General features: G+C 41.0%; 2 protein-coding genes across 2 annotated transcripts; both read right to left on the bottom strand.

The window, feature by feature from the left end:
* Positions 1-229: 229 nt before the first annotated feature.
* LOC106639452 (uncharacterized) lies at positions 230-6953 on the bottom strand. The gene is made up of 5 exons (XM_014353076.2): positions 6828-6953; positions 4526-5052; positions 4244-4294; positions 3856-4071; positions 230-1092 (listed from the first exon to the last, which is right to left on the bottom strand). Exons 1-5 carry the CDS (start codon positions 6856-6858, stop codon positions 772-774), a joined length of 1146 nt encoding a protein of 381 aa, XP_014208562.2. The 5' UTR covers positions 6859-6953; the 3' UTR covers positions 230-771.
* Positions 6954-11980: 5027 nt separating this feature from the next.
* Positions 11981-13314, bottom strand: LOC106639453 (endocuticle structural glycoprotein SgAbd-3-like). Its single transcript, XM_014353077.2, has 2 exons — positions 13066-13314; positions 11981-12607 (listed from the first exon to the last, which is right to left on the bottom strand). The coding sequence occupies exons 1-2, from the start codon at positions 13224-13226 to the stop codon at positions 12208-12210; spliced, it is 561 nt and encodes a 186-aa protein (XP_014208563.2). The 5' UTR covers positions 13227-13314; the 3' UTR covers positions 11981-12207.
* Between the last annotated feature and the right edge of the window lie 3431 nt (positions 13315-16745).

Below are 16745 nucleotides of genomic sequence, written 5' to 3'. Positions count from 1 at the left end.
TCAAAGCATTATTATTTTTAATAAAGTTTCATGCTCCGATGGAAAAGGAATTTTCGTTGACAAGAGATTAAATTTATTTTCGGACGGTGATATTGGATTTTTTCATGAACATTTTTTCATATCAATCAAACATCAAAATTAAATTTAAAAAAAAAATTTGATAAAGTCAAGGGACACAATGTTATTAATTGATAATAAATGATTGAACGCTTGATAAACGTCAAGCGTATTCAAAAATACATTTTTATTATAAATATAACAAGTTTGCAACAACTGCAGTCACGTCGGACTCTACGTTTCAACAAAATTGAAACGCAACTATAAAGATAATAATAAAAAAAAAAAAAAAAAAAAAACGTAATACACATCAATCGAAACGAAAACCTCCGAGCTGCTTCATAAATTTAACGATCTACTTTCCTGAGGTTAAAAAAAAAGGTAAATTTATTTCAATACCGAGAAACAAGGATAATGCATCCTCACGACCAAAAAATTCTGCTCGAAACAGGGGCGTAAAAAGCGCCAACGACTTCTTCGCCTGATCACCGACACTTCCGACCGGAGTATGCAGTACACTTATTTCTCGGCAGACTGTGCAGCACCGCAAAAAGGCCCGGCATTCAAATGAAGCCATTACCACGGAGCAGCTGTAAAAAAATCCTTATACCATCGTGGGAGAAAAAATTCAAGGAGGTAAAAAAACAGCGGTGCGCTAGAGCACGAAAACAACAATGATAGTAAAAATAATAATAGCAGTAAAAACGAGGATAATCACAAGGCGGGGCTAGCTGAGCCGCGACGCTTGGCGAGAAGGTTGGTGGGTCGCGTGGCGCGGGAGCGTTTCCTGAGCTCGACTGACTCGTCGCCGTCGTCGTCGTCGTCGATGTACTGATAGGCGTAAACGCTCGCCGAGGCTGGATCGACGATCGATACCGGGAGGTGCGGACTCGCGGTGTCTATCGATGCCAGGCTCAAACTGTAGCGCTCGTAGATCGTGAGGTTGTCGCCGTGCTGGCGCCTTATGTGCAGCTCGTTCGCGGTGTAGGAGGCAAAGTTCGTGTCCGATACGTAGATCGTGCTCTCGGAGTCGACCTGAAATTTTTCGCAAAAATATGGGCTTGTTTTTTAACATCTTTTTTGACATGCATTATAATACCTCCATCTCGTGATTTTTGGCGATTAACAGTTTCAAGAGTCACGTATGCATTACCCTGTTTTACCCGGTTACACTGTTCCCATTAATTTATGCAAGATGAATTGCGCAAATGACAGTAAATTGTTTTGTCATTGGTTATATTGTCAAAAGTGGTATAACGTCATTGCATTTGAGGTGATTTAGTTGTTTTCTGTGCAACGTACCTAAGATGTGATTTATTTCGAATTATTTTGCTTGAAAATACAACATGGTGCAAAAAATTGGAGTGTTATTTACAAAGTCATAATAAAAAATGCAACTGTTTTAACAACGTGAAGGAAGAAAAAGGATTCATGTTGAAATTTTCGAGATATTAAATCGACTAGATCTTTTCTTAAGTTGAGACCGAATTATACGTGTGCTACTCGTTAGTTTTTTTTAATTTAGGCAATTGTTTAACCTGAATGCTATAGTTTTTTTTTTTTTTTTTTATATTATAGTGCTTTACGTCCGGCTCCTTTGATAAGGGCACTACTCAGGGCATTTAGCACTTTGGAGAAGGAAGGGAAGAGAGACCTCCCATTACTGGGAGAGGGGTAGGGGGAATTAGGCAGTTTTTGCTGCGAGAAGGTCGCCTACAACCTCCTCGAGAAGCATTGCGTGGTGAAACAGCACAGATATACTTGTCCAAAAATGTTACACTAGCCAGGAATCGAACCACGGCCTCCCGTGTACCGATCCGCGACCGAGCTGACTGAGCCAACACAGTGCACTCGAATGCTATGGTTTTCCCACAGGAGAACCATAAAATTGTCACATGAACAATTCCGTTCTATCAATTGGGTTGGGATTTATTTTTGAATTAATTTGCGATTATACCGAATGAGCTTGGCTCTGGTGTTGGCCCCTCTTCGTCAGACTTGCCGATAGATTAGATCGGGTTCGTCTTGAGAGGGATTGCCCACCGAGTCCTACAGACATCATTTGGTATGATCTGAACCGTATCGATTCCTCACAGAGGAAGATATTGGTTAAGGCTTTCAACAAAGACTGAATGATGGAACTATGAAGAGCTACTTATAAACTGAGCTCAATCATCTCTCTTGTAGGTTTACCGGCGCGGGCGCCACGACGGTCCGCCGCGTAGCGGATGAAAATGGCACTACGTCTAATTTGGAATAAAAATAAATATACTCGTATAATATATTATATTCGAATGCAAAGTAATTTTGTGACACGGACAATGCTGATAGAAAATTTAATTCATAATTAATTATTGTTTAAACTTTTTGCAACTTTAGCTTGTACTTTATATTAGTGAAAAGTATTAAACTAAAATAATCGGCATTGAATTTTTTGCGATTTGTTAATAAAACTTAGCGAGCTCCGAAATACTTGAGTGTAAGATGGTAATATTATTTCCATGAAATCTCATAATAATTATGGTGTACCTACAACCAGCTGTCCACTCAGCATTGAAATACGTCATTGATAACATCACGTTAAATATATATGTATCTGTGTTCTTTGCAATAATTTTTTCCTTCTGAACAAGTTGACGCGCTTGTAATCTTTTCATATTAGGAATTTGTAAAGTAAAAAAATTTTTAATCACGTATCCTGTGCTTCAACAGTTGGTTACAATAATCAAATTGGCAACTAAACAAACGACGAATGAACAAGTGAATTATTCTACAAACAAACAATCCTCCCTTAGCATCAATTTCTAATGAACATATCGCAATTTCGATTTGATCGACTCCATCTATTAGTTTTGACGTCCAATCCGATACTTTCTTTTTTTTTTACATTTAAAAGGCAGAGCTACTATGAAAATAATCAATATCGCGAAGCACTTATAAAAATCCAATTCAATTATCCAGATCAATATATCCTGCTGTATATATATATATATAGCGCGCGCTCCCGCATGCGAGGAGGCAACGTGTTTACTTAGTCTTTGCTCCCGACACTTTAATTAAATCCTATCAAGTTGGTCATGAAAGGTTTGTTAACGAAATTAAAATTTCAGCCTCTATTATCCCCAAATTGTTGAATCTTTAATGGAATCCCCCCCCCAGCCCTCCATCTCTTTTTTCCCTCTTGCTCTCTTTCTCTTTGCGCGGCGGAGCTCTCTATTCGTTGATTAAATCTCTAAAATTGCAATGATAATTAAATCCTCGATTAACGTCGCGTGTTATGTATGAAACACCGTACCTACATCGCAAGGGAGACCGAGTTTCGTTCGATGAATTAAAAACACGGTATAAAAGGCGCGATAATGAAAGTACCGTTTTTTCAACGCTGTGTGTTTTATTCACAGACTATTATCCTTCCATGATCGAGTCCACGAGTAATGAAAATAATCAGCTAAATGCCATCACCGATACATACCGATATAAATCGATAATAATAATTGCAAACGCCCATAAAGACAGGATGAGAGCGTTTACACGCTCGGATTAAAAAATAAAAAAACGACCGATAAATCGTTCCGCGATCATTGGTAAAAAGGCCCGCGCCCACCCGATGAAGCGTGTAGTTACTCCTCGAAAGCTTCTTAAAGACGAGAGAGCTCGTTAAGTAAAAAGTCGCTCGTTTCCTCTCTCTGCGCGGGCTCGATTTTGCAAAAAGGCTTAATCATTCTCGTAAGCAGATTTGTTCTGCGATCGATGTAAAGAGAAGCTGAAAAAAAAAAAAGGAGGAGGGAAGAAACTCACGATCCTGGCCTCGAAGTCGGTGGGATCGGTGCGGAAGCTCTCGCGACTGCCGAAGAAGTAATCCGCTCTGAGGCTGCACTTGTACACGTTGCGCCACTTCTCGAGCCTCAGGGTCTCGCCCCGTTTGCGTCCGAGGCTCTCGAGACCGCTGAGCTTGTAGTCGCTGCTGTCGTCCCAAGCGCCGTTGTCCGTCGTCCTACTGCTGCTTCCGTTGATCTGATGATCGTAAGGACCATTTATGTACAAGCATTTCTTGTTTGGCCGTGAAAATTCGATGAGTCAAGGTTGCATGGAGCTTTGATTTCGTTTATGATTTTTGGGTGATGGTGGTGGCTCTTGGGGTGATTGGTGCGAGGATTTTTTTTTCTTCGTTTATATTATACTCTACCTTGCAATTCGACGAACAGTGGGCACCTTTGGCTCGTTGCGGTGGATCTCTCTGAAATGACGCGAAAATCGTTTTCAAACGCAACTGTTTCATTGATTTTCAACTTTTTTTTTTTTTTGTTAAACATTTCATTCATATCCATTACTGTATGGTACTGATAAAAAAATGTTTCCGTGACAAGGACTTTCAGAAACAAAAGAAAAACTTTTGTCGCAAGAGGCTCGAAAAAGTAATCAAACCCCATAAGTACACTCGAACGAGAAACATATGTAATACACTCACCGGAGTCGCTGGCGTCGAGGACAAGTTCTTGGTGACGGTGTAAATGGTGTCGCACTTGCCGATCATCGATTTCTCCATGTTCCGAAAGTGGGTGTCCTTCCTCTTGGCGATGTTGGTGCCGACGTTGAGCTGGTTAACGACGGCGCGTATGATGTTGAGATCGGCCGGGCTGACGGTGCGGTTGGCCAGGATCTTGCCGATTCCGTCCGGGGTGAAGGTGATCTCGAAGGCTTCCTCGGCAATCTGGTACTCGGCGTGGTTTTGCGCGGTGTCGGGTATCTCGTCACCGGGGAGGGTCGGGTCCACCGTTGTCGAGGCGAAGCTCACCGCTTTGGCGTCCGTCAGGCGACACAGGAGGGACGACGAGGCTCGAAAGCGGCACCTCAGCATGGCATTCATGTTGAAGCGGGTCGACCGGTCCGGCACGTAGTTCAAGGCCGCAGAGATGGCCGTAGAGTTGACGCAGAACCGGTAACTCGTCTCGGTTCCGGCCCGGCTCGGCCAGCTCGAGTCGCGGAGCTGAGCCGCTACACACACGGGGCGCATGCACAATTAGCTCTGGGTTACTCTGAATGTACGCCGAACGTCTGTCTCGATGCGTCGGGGCTATACTGGGAGCTTTGGGAGGCCTACACTTGTCTGCGTATACATACAGCTGGCTTGCATCAACGGTAACAGTTAATTGTACGCGTGTGTGTTTATCTGGGATTTTCGCGAAGGATTAGAGCCTAGTTTTTGCGCGAAAGAGAACAAATGAGGCTTATAGTCGCTTCCAAGGGACAAGGGAGGATTGTTTTACTTTTCACTTTATTGGTGCATTTTAAACGTTAAGAGAAGAAAAAAATAGACAGTTTATTATTCTTTACCACCATCATTGTCAGTATTAAGGATAACGTGACGCTGCGCCATAATTGGGTATACTTGACTTGTCGATCGGGTCTATAATAAATTAGGTGGTAGTAGTACATGAAACACCGAAAAACTCTTCTTAATACACATCTTCTTTCCCATGAAAAAAAAAAAAAAAAAAAAAAAAAAAAAAAATTGACTCTGATATACAATTCCACCCGAAAATTATTCTTCGGTCATCGTTCCACCCTAATACCAATAGGTATACATTGTCTCGTCTCCTATTCTGCCTGTATCTATACTCAGTAGGGTGTAACGTGTAGTTACGGTGTACACAAATCGTCCCTTCCGACGTAACGAAACCCTCGCAGACGAGAAGAGAAAGAGCCCGCGGGGGTGTACACGGGGCGATTAGCGCGTTCGAATTAGCCGAGGGTTGTACGTGAGCAGAAAGGGTTGGCTCCCGCTTTGTACCCCATGGCAGTCCCTCTTTTCTTCGAATGCGGGATTAGGAGGGACGGATCATGTGTATATGCGGCTCTGGAGCTTCACGAGAGATGAGTAAAACCGACAGGGCTTTCTTACGCGCGCCCGAGGAAGTAACCCATCCCTTCTTCGACTTTGTGCCTCTCTGGCTGTAGCTATACTGTGTGTGGGTCGTCCTTGGTCGAGATACGGGCTCGAATTTAACTAGTTCCCCCGGAGCTCCCGGGAGATGACTGGCCAATCGAGTTTCGCGCTAATGAGCTTTTTACGTGCCTCCCCCTTTCTCTGACTGGTGGTGGTGGTGGTGATGCTGGTAGGTAACACTTTGATTTTTGTTTGTAGTAGCTGGCTAATTGGAAAGTATAGCGGGACGCGGGGGAAGGACGGGGTGTTTATTTTCTTGGACGCGTTGCTCGAGCACTTGCGCCGGGCGATTTACTATATGTGGTTCAGTGTTGTATTTATCGAGCGAAACTCAATGCACTTTGAGCGAGTGTATGTACGCGTTTGTGCACAAATTACGCGGAGGAGGGCCAATTTGTTGAACAATTTACTTTTGGTCGTCGTTGAACGCACACGCAGCCCCCCACTGCCGTGCGACGCGCATAAATTAATTGTCCAGCGCGATTTAATGAATTTCAGAATAATTTGCACTGTGCATTGTAACGCAGCCAGTTATCCGGCGAGCTAACGTGTACGTGTACAAACAGACGACGTTAATCAAGCAATTTGATGCTTTTTCCTTCGATTTTGCCCATTGCGTTTGAATAAAAAAGAAAAAAAAAACAAAAAAAAAGGAAACGTGTATTATACTTGCAACGAGGTCACGATGAACTTGTATCAAAGCGCACTTCACTCTCAAGTAAAACGTAAGTATACACAGCGACACAGTAAACCGCACAACACCACTGCTCGGCCATAAGCAACGAAATATAAAGTAAGAAGAAGAAATGATAACAATACCGACCCAGGAAAAACGGCACGAGAATGACGATCATGGGTGAGCAGTGTACCGGCCCTGTGCGACTGCTGCAGTTCACACGCGCATCTCATATCCCATCCAGCATAACCGGCTATCTGACGCGCGATGCGCCCGTGTGCCACTATTTAAGTATCCATCCTCCGTGATGCGTACCGTCCCCAAACGCGATCGCACTATTTTTACAACACGAGCGCTTGTGGTGGAACGTAGGTATACATGGGATAGATCGCGTGTTGTCATCGTTTTAAATACGTCACGCGCGATCTCCCTTTACAATAAAGCCGCTCTAGTGAGCTTACATATTAGGCGCGCACGCGTACATAGGCACACTAGTATCTAGGTGACCGTTGGTCCCCTTCTGCACGGGGATTTTCGCAAGGTCACGTATTCACGCGCTATATATAATTACAAGCGATGTAACTCGAAGCGCCGCGTGTCTACTCGGTTTCCGCGGGCTAAGGATGCGCAACGAGCGCAAAAGATGATGATTGTTGCTGTTTAAATCCGATCCTTGAGATATCGCGTTATCGGCTTGCTCGACGACGTCTAATACTTTTGTTTGTCTCGGCAGGGATGATGGCAGTGTTTGACAAGCCGATTGAGCCATTTTTGGGCAAAAGTATTTTTTAATGGAAAAAACAACTGAGCTGAAGCTTTGAATGATTAAAAAAAAAAGTGTCTCCATGATTGAATGTTGAAGTGGCGATGAAAATAAGCCACGGCCTTGGTGAAATTAATGGAGCAGTGGTCAATGACTTTGAAATCAGCTTTTTTTTCCAACTTAACAATCGTTTCGTATAGGTATACTTATCTTGTAAAATATATAAAGTGGAAGTTAAATGTGCCTTTTGTCTACAGTATATACACAATGCTGAGAATTAATTTTTTCGTAGAGTAAGTAAAATTTCTTCACATTAGTTTTATTAATAATAAAAAAGTTTTAGTAAAACATCTATCATATCAATGATTGACATTATTTAATTATTAAACGTTTAGAGAACACAATACTTTTCCAAAAATTGCAACAACAAAAAAACGACTTAATAATACAGCCTATCGAAATAAAAAACTTGACATAAAAAATAAAGTGTAAGTACGCATTGAACTCGTGAATGAGCTCAAGTGCGAATAAGTAGGCACGTATAGGGGATATCGACACTATAGTTATACGATTCGTATGCACATGTATTGTATTGCAAATCACAATGCTATACTAAACGAGATTAATGTTTATATGCTTATTTATTTCGTGTACTTAATCGTTAGTAGCATACGAATGCAAACCAATAAAGTTACGAATTATTGTAGGTCACACTCGTCTTTTGCGAAATAATAAATCACACACATCTTCGAGCCTGTCTCTGGATTAAGGGATCGAATTTATCGCTGTACGTATTCTCGCGTTGTTTACAATTTATATACATTTCACGAACAATGAAAAACTTTTCGTTATTTTTTGCCCGTTGCGTACGAAAAAAAAAAAAAAAAAAAAAAGAATCAGGAGCATCGAATCGTAGAGATACCTTGATTTATCGAAGCTCTGGTTCATCCCTCTATTTATACCTCGAAAATCGTTCATTCCATTCGCGAACGTTCACAGATGTCGAAATAAAGCTCCCGTCAATCCCGAGCGAAAATTCAAATTGACCGCATCCTTGAAAGCTGCGAAAAGGAAAAAAAAAAAAAAAAATTTATTCCCCCCAAGTATACTTAACCCGCACTTCAAGAGAGAGATATGGGCATCACTCCAAGGCTCCCCGCGAAAGCAATTTCGATCGAAGGCCACTTGACCTTCGCGTCGAATTTATCTGCACGCGAGCGCCCAATTCCACTCGCTCACCCTATTTATGACCGCCGCACGCATCGGCCGGAGATAAAAATCTGCAAACCGCGGAAGATTGAATTCCTCCCGCTCCACGACTCCACGAGTCCCTCAAGTGTCATCAACTACTTTAACGCGACGACACGGTGGCGCGAGTAATTTCACACTTTTCTCTCTCTCTCTCTCTCTCTCCTTTGCTTCCTTTTACACTTGTTTGTCCCCTCTTCTTTTTTTTTATTTTTCTTTTTTACGCTTCGCTCCCGCGGAGAAGCGCAGCCGGCTGTAAACTGCGTCGTTAACGGGTTCGTTAAGTCGAATTCCCGAAAAGGATTCCACCTCCGTCTCTTCTTTCCCCGCCGCGAAGTCTTTTATTATTATTATTATTATTGCGTTTTCCACCCCGAGCAGCTCCTTCGTCTTCTTGACACTGGAGCAAAAGCAATTTCCCTTGTACCTTTTTGCGCTTTTGTGCAAGAAAACATCTATATATATATACACAGATGAAGGGGTCCAGGTGAAGTCGAGGATACAGAAGTGGATCCTCTCGACTAGTAAAGGCTTTGAATGGGTGCCGCGAAAAACGAGAACCGCGCGAGTCTAGCTGTATCTCCCCGTGTGCGAAGAGATTCTTTCTCTTCCCTTTCGTGTCTGTGCACGGATGTCGAGGAGCGCGCGGGAATGAGTCGTGCAAAAAAAGCGGACGGCACTCGCAAACGCTGCGCTGGATTTATATGAGCGATGGATCTTCGTTTTTTTTTACTAGCTATAGCTTTCTTTTTTTTATTTTTTTTCTAGAGGGAGGGAAAAAAAAGCAACCAGGGTGGCCTTGTTGCGGGGTGGGTTAACATCAGCATTCGCGTGCTGGTCTGCGCGAAAAACGAAATTTCATTCGACCTGGGCGAGGGTGATGTGATTGATGACGTGATTAGGCCCTTTTTTGCGAGGGGCAGAGGGGGACGTACGTCGGAGTTTTCATATAACGTATAGGTATTTAAGTAGAGATAATATGTTCTTGGGGATTCTCGGTGTGTGAGCTTCGGTTGATATACGTAGTTTTCCAGAGCGACCCGAAGCAAGAAGTGAGATTGGAATCAGAGTGCAGTACAACTTATCCAATGAAAACGTGTATCGAAAGAAATTATTGAATGTTGGGTGGTTTTTTAAATTCTATTTCAAAAAAACGAATAATCAAAGTAGAGTGAGAATGTGAGCTTACGCGCAATCAGTAGAAAATAATTAAACTGGTTTCAATCGGCGTTATTCAATTTTATGCTTCAGATAACTTTGATGTAACTCCTTTTTCGTGCTCGCTGAGAGTAGTCTATTATGCATGATACTGAACAGAAAGTTTAGCTTTGTGAGATTCAGAGCATCTTACCGAAGAGCAGTTAACAAATTGAAAGTTTTTACTAAGTCGGAGACACTGCGTTCTTTGAGACTTTGTTTGATCAATGATATTGAATAATTATGTATTGAATAAAAAAGAAAAGAAAGTATTTCGCAGCGTTTTGGACAAACAGAGAGATAACATTTTGCATCACTTCCGTAGGTTTTGAAGTTTAGACTATTCTTTCAGCTGAAAATTAAGTCAAGTCTTGAACCATCAGATAATGTTTTAAATCGTTATGATTGCTGTTTTACGAGGCTCCGAGACTTACAGCTTACCCTACGGTAATCGAAAGGTCAGACAGAAATTTTTAACATGATAACGTACAGATGTACCTAAAATGTCAAATAATATTGTATCCTATAGGAATTATGCGACTGATGGACGCGAATCATGGTAATTTCTCTCTCGTTTACTCGCAAATTTGCACGCCAGACTATCATTTAAATATCCACTCTTATACGGCAACACTGTGCCCTCAGAAATGGCCTTGCCGTGTTACGAGCAAAGTGAAAGTGCGGTCGCAAAAGGAGATTTATTCTCTCGCTCTCTTATACACAAATGCATACAAAAAGACAAAAGAGAGTTGATGGTTAGCGACGCAGAAAACTACACTGCCGACGAGTTAAACTGCATTTAAAATATACCTTACCTGTGGCTGGTACTATAAATCGATGCACCTTTTACCATTGCAATATTATATTAACTCTCTGCACCGCATTTGCAGATTGACGGTAAATTTAATGCGGTTCGTAGCTCAACTAAGTACTTGTATAGCGCTGTACACATGCTGTTATTTGCGCTTCGTTTGTCATAGAAATTACTTGGAAGTACATTAATTTTTATGGTGTTACAACAATATTAAAAGTCGTTACTACTTACACCCCCAAAAACTATATTTACTAATGAATTTTCGAGAAAAGTATTTTATTTTTTTTTTTAGTGATGCTTACAAGGTACAAAGTAATAATGGTAATAATAATGATTTTAGTAAAATAAAACGACAATGTTTTCACCAACAAATTGCTTTTCAATCATAATGACGCAACTCAAGACGCTGTATAATTTTACGGTACGCACGTGACGTGTCTTACCCATCGTGCTGCGTGCAACATTGCGTTCCCAATATCACGCGCTTTGATAGCCCTGTCGCCGGAATCGTTAATTAACTTTACCGAATCGGTAAGCTATACTCACCGAAAATTATTGCTTAACACCCATAATTAGTAATTTTCATCAAGTTAGCGAAAGGAAAGAAAATTTGATCAATCAGTAGTAAAAGCCAGGTATGTTCAGACACGGGGAGAAAAAATGCGAACGTGTTGTAATCGGACTCGACGTAATAAAACGTGCCCACAGCGTAATCTTCGATGAAAAGTGCATCTTCTTCTCCTCCTCCTCCATGCACTCGAGTATTTTAATAAGCGTAACCACTCGAGAGTCTAGAATTCGACACAATACGAACGCCCATGCTCGCTTCGAGGTGTACCTGCATGTAATTCGTTATTTAACCTGGAGCTATACCAATTTTCGACGCGGGCACACAAAAATTCGTCTAGTGACGCGTGTAATGCACAAAAGTGTAGTCACGACCGCGCGTTATTGTCGATGTCGAAAATTATTGAGCTATTGTTGTCTTGGAATTTTTTACTCCCCTCTCCAGTCGCTCGATACTGCGCACTTTCAAAAATACTTTCAAAGCCGATGCAAGTCGTGCAAAGATGTCTTTTGGAGTAAAAATAAAATACAAACATATCTATTTACACCCAAACAATATGCTTTCACAAATATTTAGGTTTTTAACGCAGCTCGCGGATGAAACAATACACGCTGATAAAAGATAAATGAAAATTTCGGGACAGGATTCAACGAAGCGATGAAAATAACAGTTTTGCGAAGAAAAATTGATATTTTTATTTTCGTGAGTGACATTATTGCCATTTGAATATCTGGCTTGACAATGGTAATTTAGTCGAATGCATTTCCTCGTAAAACAGTAACTGGTTCAATCATCATTATATAAATTACGTGCACCAAAAAAAAAAAAAATCCCCAACGAAATAAAAATAGCGCGGTTCAGTGATATATTTCAGCATGATATGATGCACGGCGAGTCTCATTTCGTGGGTGAATCCTTCGAGTGTATGGAATAATCACTAAAATCTCCTGGAGGGTGGTCGCCTCTGAAGGAGGTTCTGCTGCGTCGGCCGGGCAGTAGTGGCCGCGAGTGGCCGGTCGTAATTATCCTCGTCCCTGTACTGGCCCTCCTCGTCGGGCCTGGGGGGATTGGCAGCTATCCACTCGAGGGCTCTCCGAATGAGGGGTGGGATCTCCGGGGCCGGGGGCGAGGTGGGCAGGTGGTCGCCCTGGAAGGTGGCTCCATTCTCGTCGGCCACCCACGTGATGCTCACTCGCTGGCCCGCGTTGTCCGTCCAACTGGCTGAGCCCTGCACCTGTTCCGCGACCCCCTGATTGTCCACGCTTTTTGGCTGGCCCTGCTCTTCGAAGGCTATACCGTTCGAGGTCTCGAATTTGGTGTAGTAAGAGCCGTCCGGGCTGTAATGCAATTACATTAAGTATAATGGATGATGCTGGTGAAATCTTTTTTGTATCTTGTGAGTTCTGAACTTAAATCTTTTAAGAAAATATATAATCAATGTTCTGAAAATTTGTTTACTTTAATCAAACGATACATACAAACGTAAATACATCTTGCTTATACATATATTTTTAATTTTATTTTGTTCCTACTGATATACTTAATAGGTTCTACAAATACAGTGTCTTTACCCTTGTAATGGTTAAGTGATTTCTAAAATAAATTTTGGTTACAAAAATGTACGTAAGGATGGTTATCTAAATGCATTTAGCCATCTGTTTGTATTTAATTTTCAGACACTCAGTTAAGATTAAATAAAAACCAGATATCTTTATCAGAAATTTTATTGTTTTTATCCCTCAAAATTCTTGCTAACTAAACAAAACGCAAAATTTACTGAAAAAAATGGTTTTACCTTATATCGGAGATCTGGCTTATAACTTCGCTGTTCGCGTCACTGCTCGAGCCAAGGGGTGCACTAGGCGCACGCTGGGGTTGTTGCTGGGGGTTCAAGGGACGACGCTGGGCGGTAGAAACGTTCAGCAAGCAGATGACGAGCAGGCAGTGGAGCAGCATTTTCCCTGAGCTGACGTGAAAAAGAAAAACAAACAAATAAACAAACAAAAATCTTAACAAAATTTAACTTTTATTTTGGACACCCTATACTATAGGAACTTTTATATTTGACATTGATCCACCGGCAAAACTTCCCACGGATTCTCCTCGTCTTCCAACAGCATATACGTAAAAGCTGCCCTTTTTACTGTGACTTTTTACTTAATCATCGTGGAAAAAAAGGGATCGAAATAAAAAAATTCCATAAGCTACGACTCCAGCTCCAGTAGCCGCATTTAGAGCACAACCGAGTAACGTATACGGTACGTAAGGCCCCGAGATGAAGCAACAACCCCAGCAATCTAGCGAGTCGGTTTTTCACCCTCGAAAAAACCCTCCTCGCTTACCTATGGACAGCACCAAGCTCTGATATATAAATATTATACGACGTCCGCGGAACGACACACGTGGCACCTCGACTTTTCAGCTTTTATATACAGGGAGAGCTTCTCTCGGTCGCTTTCCAGCATCGTCGGCGCCTCTTCTCGTTGCGTCAACTGCACATGAAACGACCAGCAGGCGCTGCGCACACATGCCTGTAGCGTCAAAATCACCTCTTGTGAGAGTTGAAGTGAAAAAAAAAAAAAAAAAAAAAAAAACGTAAAATCTAGCTGGCGTTGAAGTTGTGCCATAAATAAGGATAGAGAGGCCAAGACTGGTGTCCGATGTATGTATATATGTATTGCTCTACGTGCTAGCCCCTTGGGCAACCGAGTGAACTTTTGCTCATGGCGCTCGACTTGAAGATTGAAATTATGACGCTTCCAGCCCCGACACTTTTCACGTCTACATATTATGCACGTGGATTTTCAAAGCTTTTTGAGTCGGACGACCAACAATTTTTAACGCTAATACTCAGGAGCTCAATAGTAAATGGTATTACGTTTTGACGACATGATCATAAAGTAGGATTAAATTTTGAATCTCGGAGATACAACCGTGTCCTTTTTTTTTTATCAGCTCACGCGTTTGACCATAAATTGAAAAAAAAAAAAAAAAAAAAAAAAAAAAAAAAAACAAATCCAAAAGTCAACAGCGCAAGCACCGACAGTTAAAAAGCTATTCGTCAAACCTGAGTCAATAGCGGTCGTTCAAGAACGAATTATCGAAGAGAAAAAAAGAAAGTAGCACTTCTCGGCCGAGCGGTGCATTACGTTACTGATAATTTGTATGCTTATACGACGGCTCGTAATTTCTCCAAGAGCTAGGACTGCGCGTAAGTATTCATATAGCTCGAGGGGTTGATACACGCGTATGGGTACAAATCTCAAGGAGCGGTCTTATTAAAACGCAAGAACTCGTGCAATTTATGGAAGGTGTCGGCGGAGCATCCAATTAGATTAGGCGTAGACACTCTTCAGAGGAGTAAATGCGTGTTTGTTGCGTCGTGCGCGAGGTCAGCAGGTAAGTCGGTTCTGTTAAACGCATACTTAGCACAGGGGGTTCTGATTTAATTATGACGACTGCAATGGTCGCTTATGATTTTTAGGTGATGGCTACGATTTTATTGGGGGGGAAAACAGTTTTTTTTTTTTTGTTCATCATTTACTAAATACAGAGTTTACGCAACAATCGTTAATAATTTCAGTAACGCATCTCGCATTGGCGAGTTGAATAAAATTAATTAAAATTGCTTAGGTCAAATAAGCCCGCAGCAATGTAACTCTGATAGACGTACCGCATAGTTAAATTTGGGGTTGATTTTACATTACAGTTTCCTATAATGATCACTGGAATTAATTTATTCCGCTTTTTGGTATTACAATTGTTTCATCCTTTGTCGGATTACATGTGCTTTTACTGAATTTCATTTAAAAAAATGTTTTACGAAGCAAAATGGCTTACGAACTCATTAATTTTAAATCAGAGCTATCAATAGGTAGTCAAACTCATGAATGTTTAAAAGCAGTTGAATACTGATGTATTGGAAAAAATTTTGTTAGATATTGCACAGTTTTATTTTTAGTAAATAAATTTAATAAATAGTGAAGGTATTTGCGAAAGGTAACTACTAATGGTTTTAGTACTAAAAGCAAGTAATTTTGTTTTTTTTATACAAACATCTTTGAATATTCATATTTCATTAGATTATTTTACATTATCCATCAATTTTATTTGTTGGAGCTCAATCCATTCGAAATATATAATCCTTCAATTGATTTGTACTTGATCAAAGATTTTAAAACAAAACAAATGTACTTACAGATTTATTTCCAATATTTTACTCCAATAAAACTTTAATGCATTCAACGAAATCCAATTTCACACGCAGTCGTAATTGATCAAATTAATTGTAATGATTCATCAAAAATATTTGCACTTGATGAAATAAGATAGTTAAATTTAATTGGTAATATGAAAAAAAAAAAAAATAATAATAATAATAAGAAACCTAAATTTTCGAATCAAAATTGAAGTAAGATATTTATTTATAAAGAATAATATTTGAAATTTCTGAAAAATACTGTCAGCCTCCGAGAGTATCCAATCACGATCAAAAGGATCCCATCTTCCATCTTGACCTTCTCCTCTGCAACGAGCCGAGCAATCAATCCTCTCCTCTATTCGCGCATATGTACACCCACCAGCAGTTGCTTCGCGCAACAATGACAACAACAATCATCTTCATCGGGGTAGTAGCGGTGCAACCAAGTAACGAAACCAAGTGAATTACAGTAACTCAGCGGACGCGTGTCGCTGCACACACTTACGCTCCACTGACAGGTCAATCAGCGCCGGGAGAATGGTTTTGTTATTTTCGCTCCCACATGCTCCCAGCCAATATGGCTAAAAGCGAATTAACGGCCGGTTCTATATGTGCGCTGCCGGCTTTAATCGGATTCGCGAGCGTTTGATTATTGAAACGACAGCGCGCTATGGCACCTATCCGCTGCGGGAGGGTATTATTTTATTAGGCGTTTCGGTTCTGCCGCTGTTGATTGCGCTCGCATTGTGGAGCACGTATATACGTGCACCGTTTGATTTCGAAGCTCTTGTCAAGTATACCATTCCTCTTTGCCGGGAGTTTTTTGCATTTTCTCTTTGAACTCGATCATACCTGATGCGTTTTTCAAACTTTCACTTTTTATTGAATTTTTTTTTTTTCACCAACGTAATTGTAGGCAAAAAAAGAGACATTTATGTAATCTCCGAGCAAGGAGTCATTGCGTCAAAGTTGTTTAATTATCTAACAACTGGGCAGCGAGAACATTTTCAAGCGTGGCCATTTATTTGTTTACTTTTTTTTTTTTTTTTTTCAAACCGTGTACAGCAAAAGTCCATTTTGCAGAAATTTACCGTGGATTTGACTCTCCCGGTGTGTACACCCAACGCGCATTAAAGGCTTAATTTACGAGTACACCCGTACTTTGCTCGATATTCGATAAATCATGAAGCAGTCGAAGTTCTATTTTTTGCGCAATACTGAGCTTTTTAAAAACAAAAGCTCAAATTTACTCATTACATAAAGCTTGCAGCAAT

This window comes from Copidosoma floridanum, unplaced genomic scaffold, assembly GCF_036245765.1.
Source record: "Copidosoma floridanum isolate Cflo_tuat_1 unplaced genomic scaffold, Cflo_Japanese_pri ptg000006l, whole genome shotgun sequence".
NCBI lineage: Eukaryota > Metazoa > Arthropoda > Insecta > Hymenoptera > Encyrtidae > Copidosoma > Copidosoma floridanum.
This window is presented reverse-complemented; position numbering and strand designations above follow the sequence as displayed.

What these genes read in the sequence shown, in the direction of transcription:
- LOC106639453 (XM_014353077.2), bottom strand. Translation starts at nt 13,226, where the DNA reads ATGCTGCTCCACTGCCTGCTCGTCATCTGCTTGCTGAACGTTTCTACC. An exon ending in AGCCAGATCTCCGATATAAG is followed by an intron (nt 12,608 to 13,065) that starts GTAAAACCATTT and finishes ATTGCATTACAG; the next exon opens with CCCGGACGGCTCTTACTACA.
- LOC106639452 (XM_014353076.2), bottom strand. Translation starts at nt 6,858, where the DNA reads ATGATCGTCATTCTCGTGCCGTTTTTCCTGG. An exon ending in CCTCGACGCCAGCGACTCCG is followed by an intron (nt 4,295 to 4,525) that starts GTGAGTGTATTA and finishes GCGTCATTTCAG; the next exon opens with AGAGATCCACCGCAACGAGC. An exon ending in ACTGTTCGTCGAATTGCAAG is followed by an intron (nt 4,072 to 4,243) that starts GTAGAGTATAAT and finishes TACGATCATCAG; the next exon opens with ATCAACGGAAGCAGCAGTAG.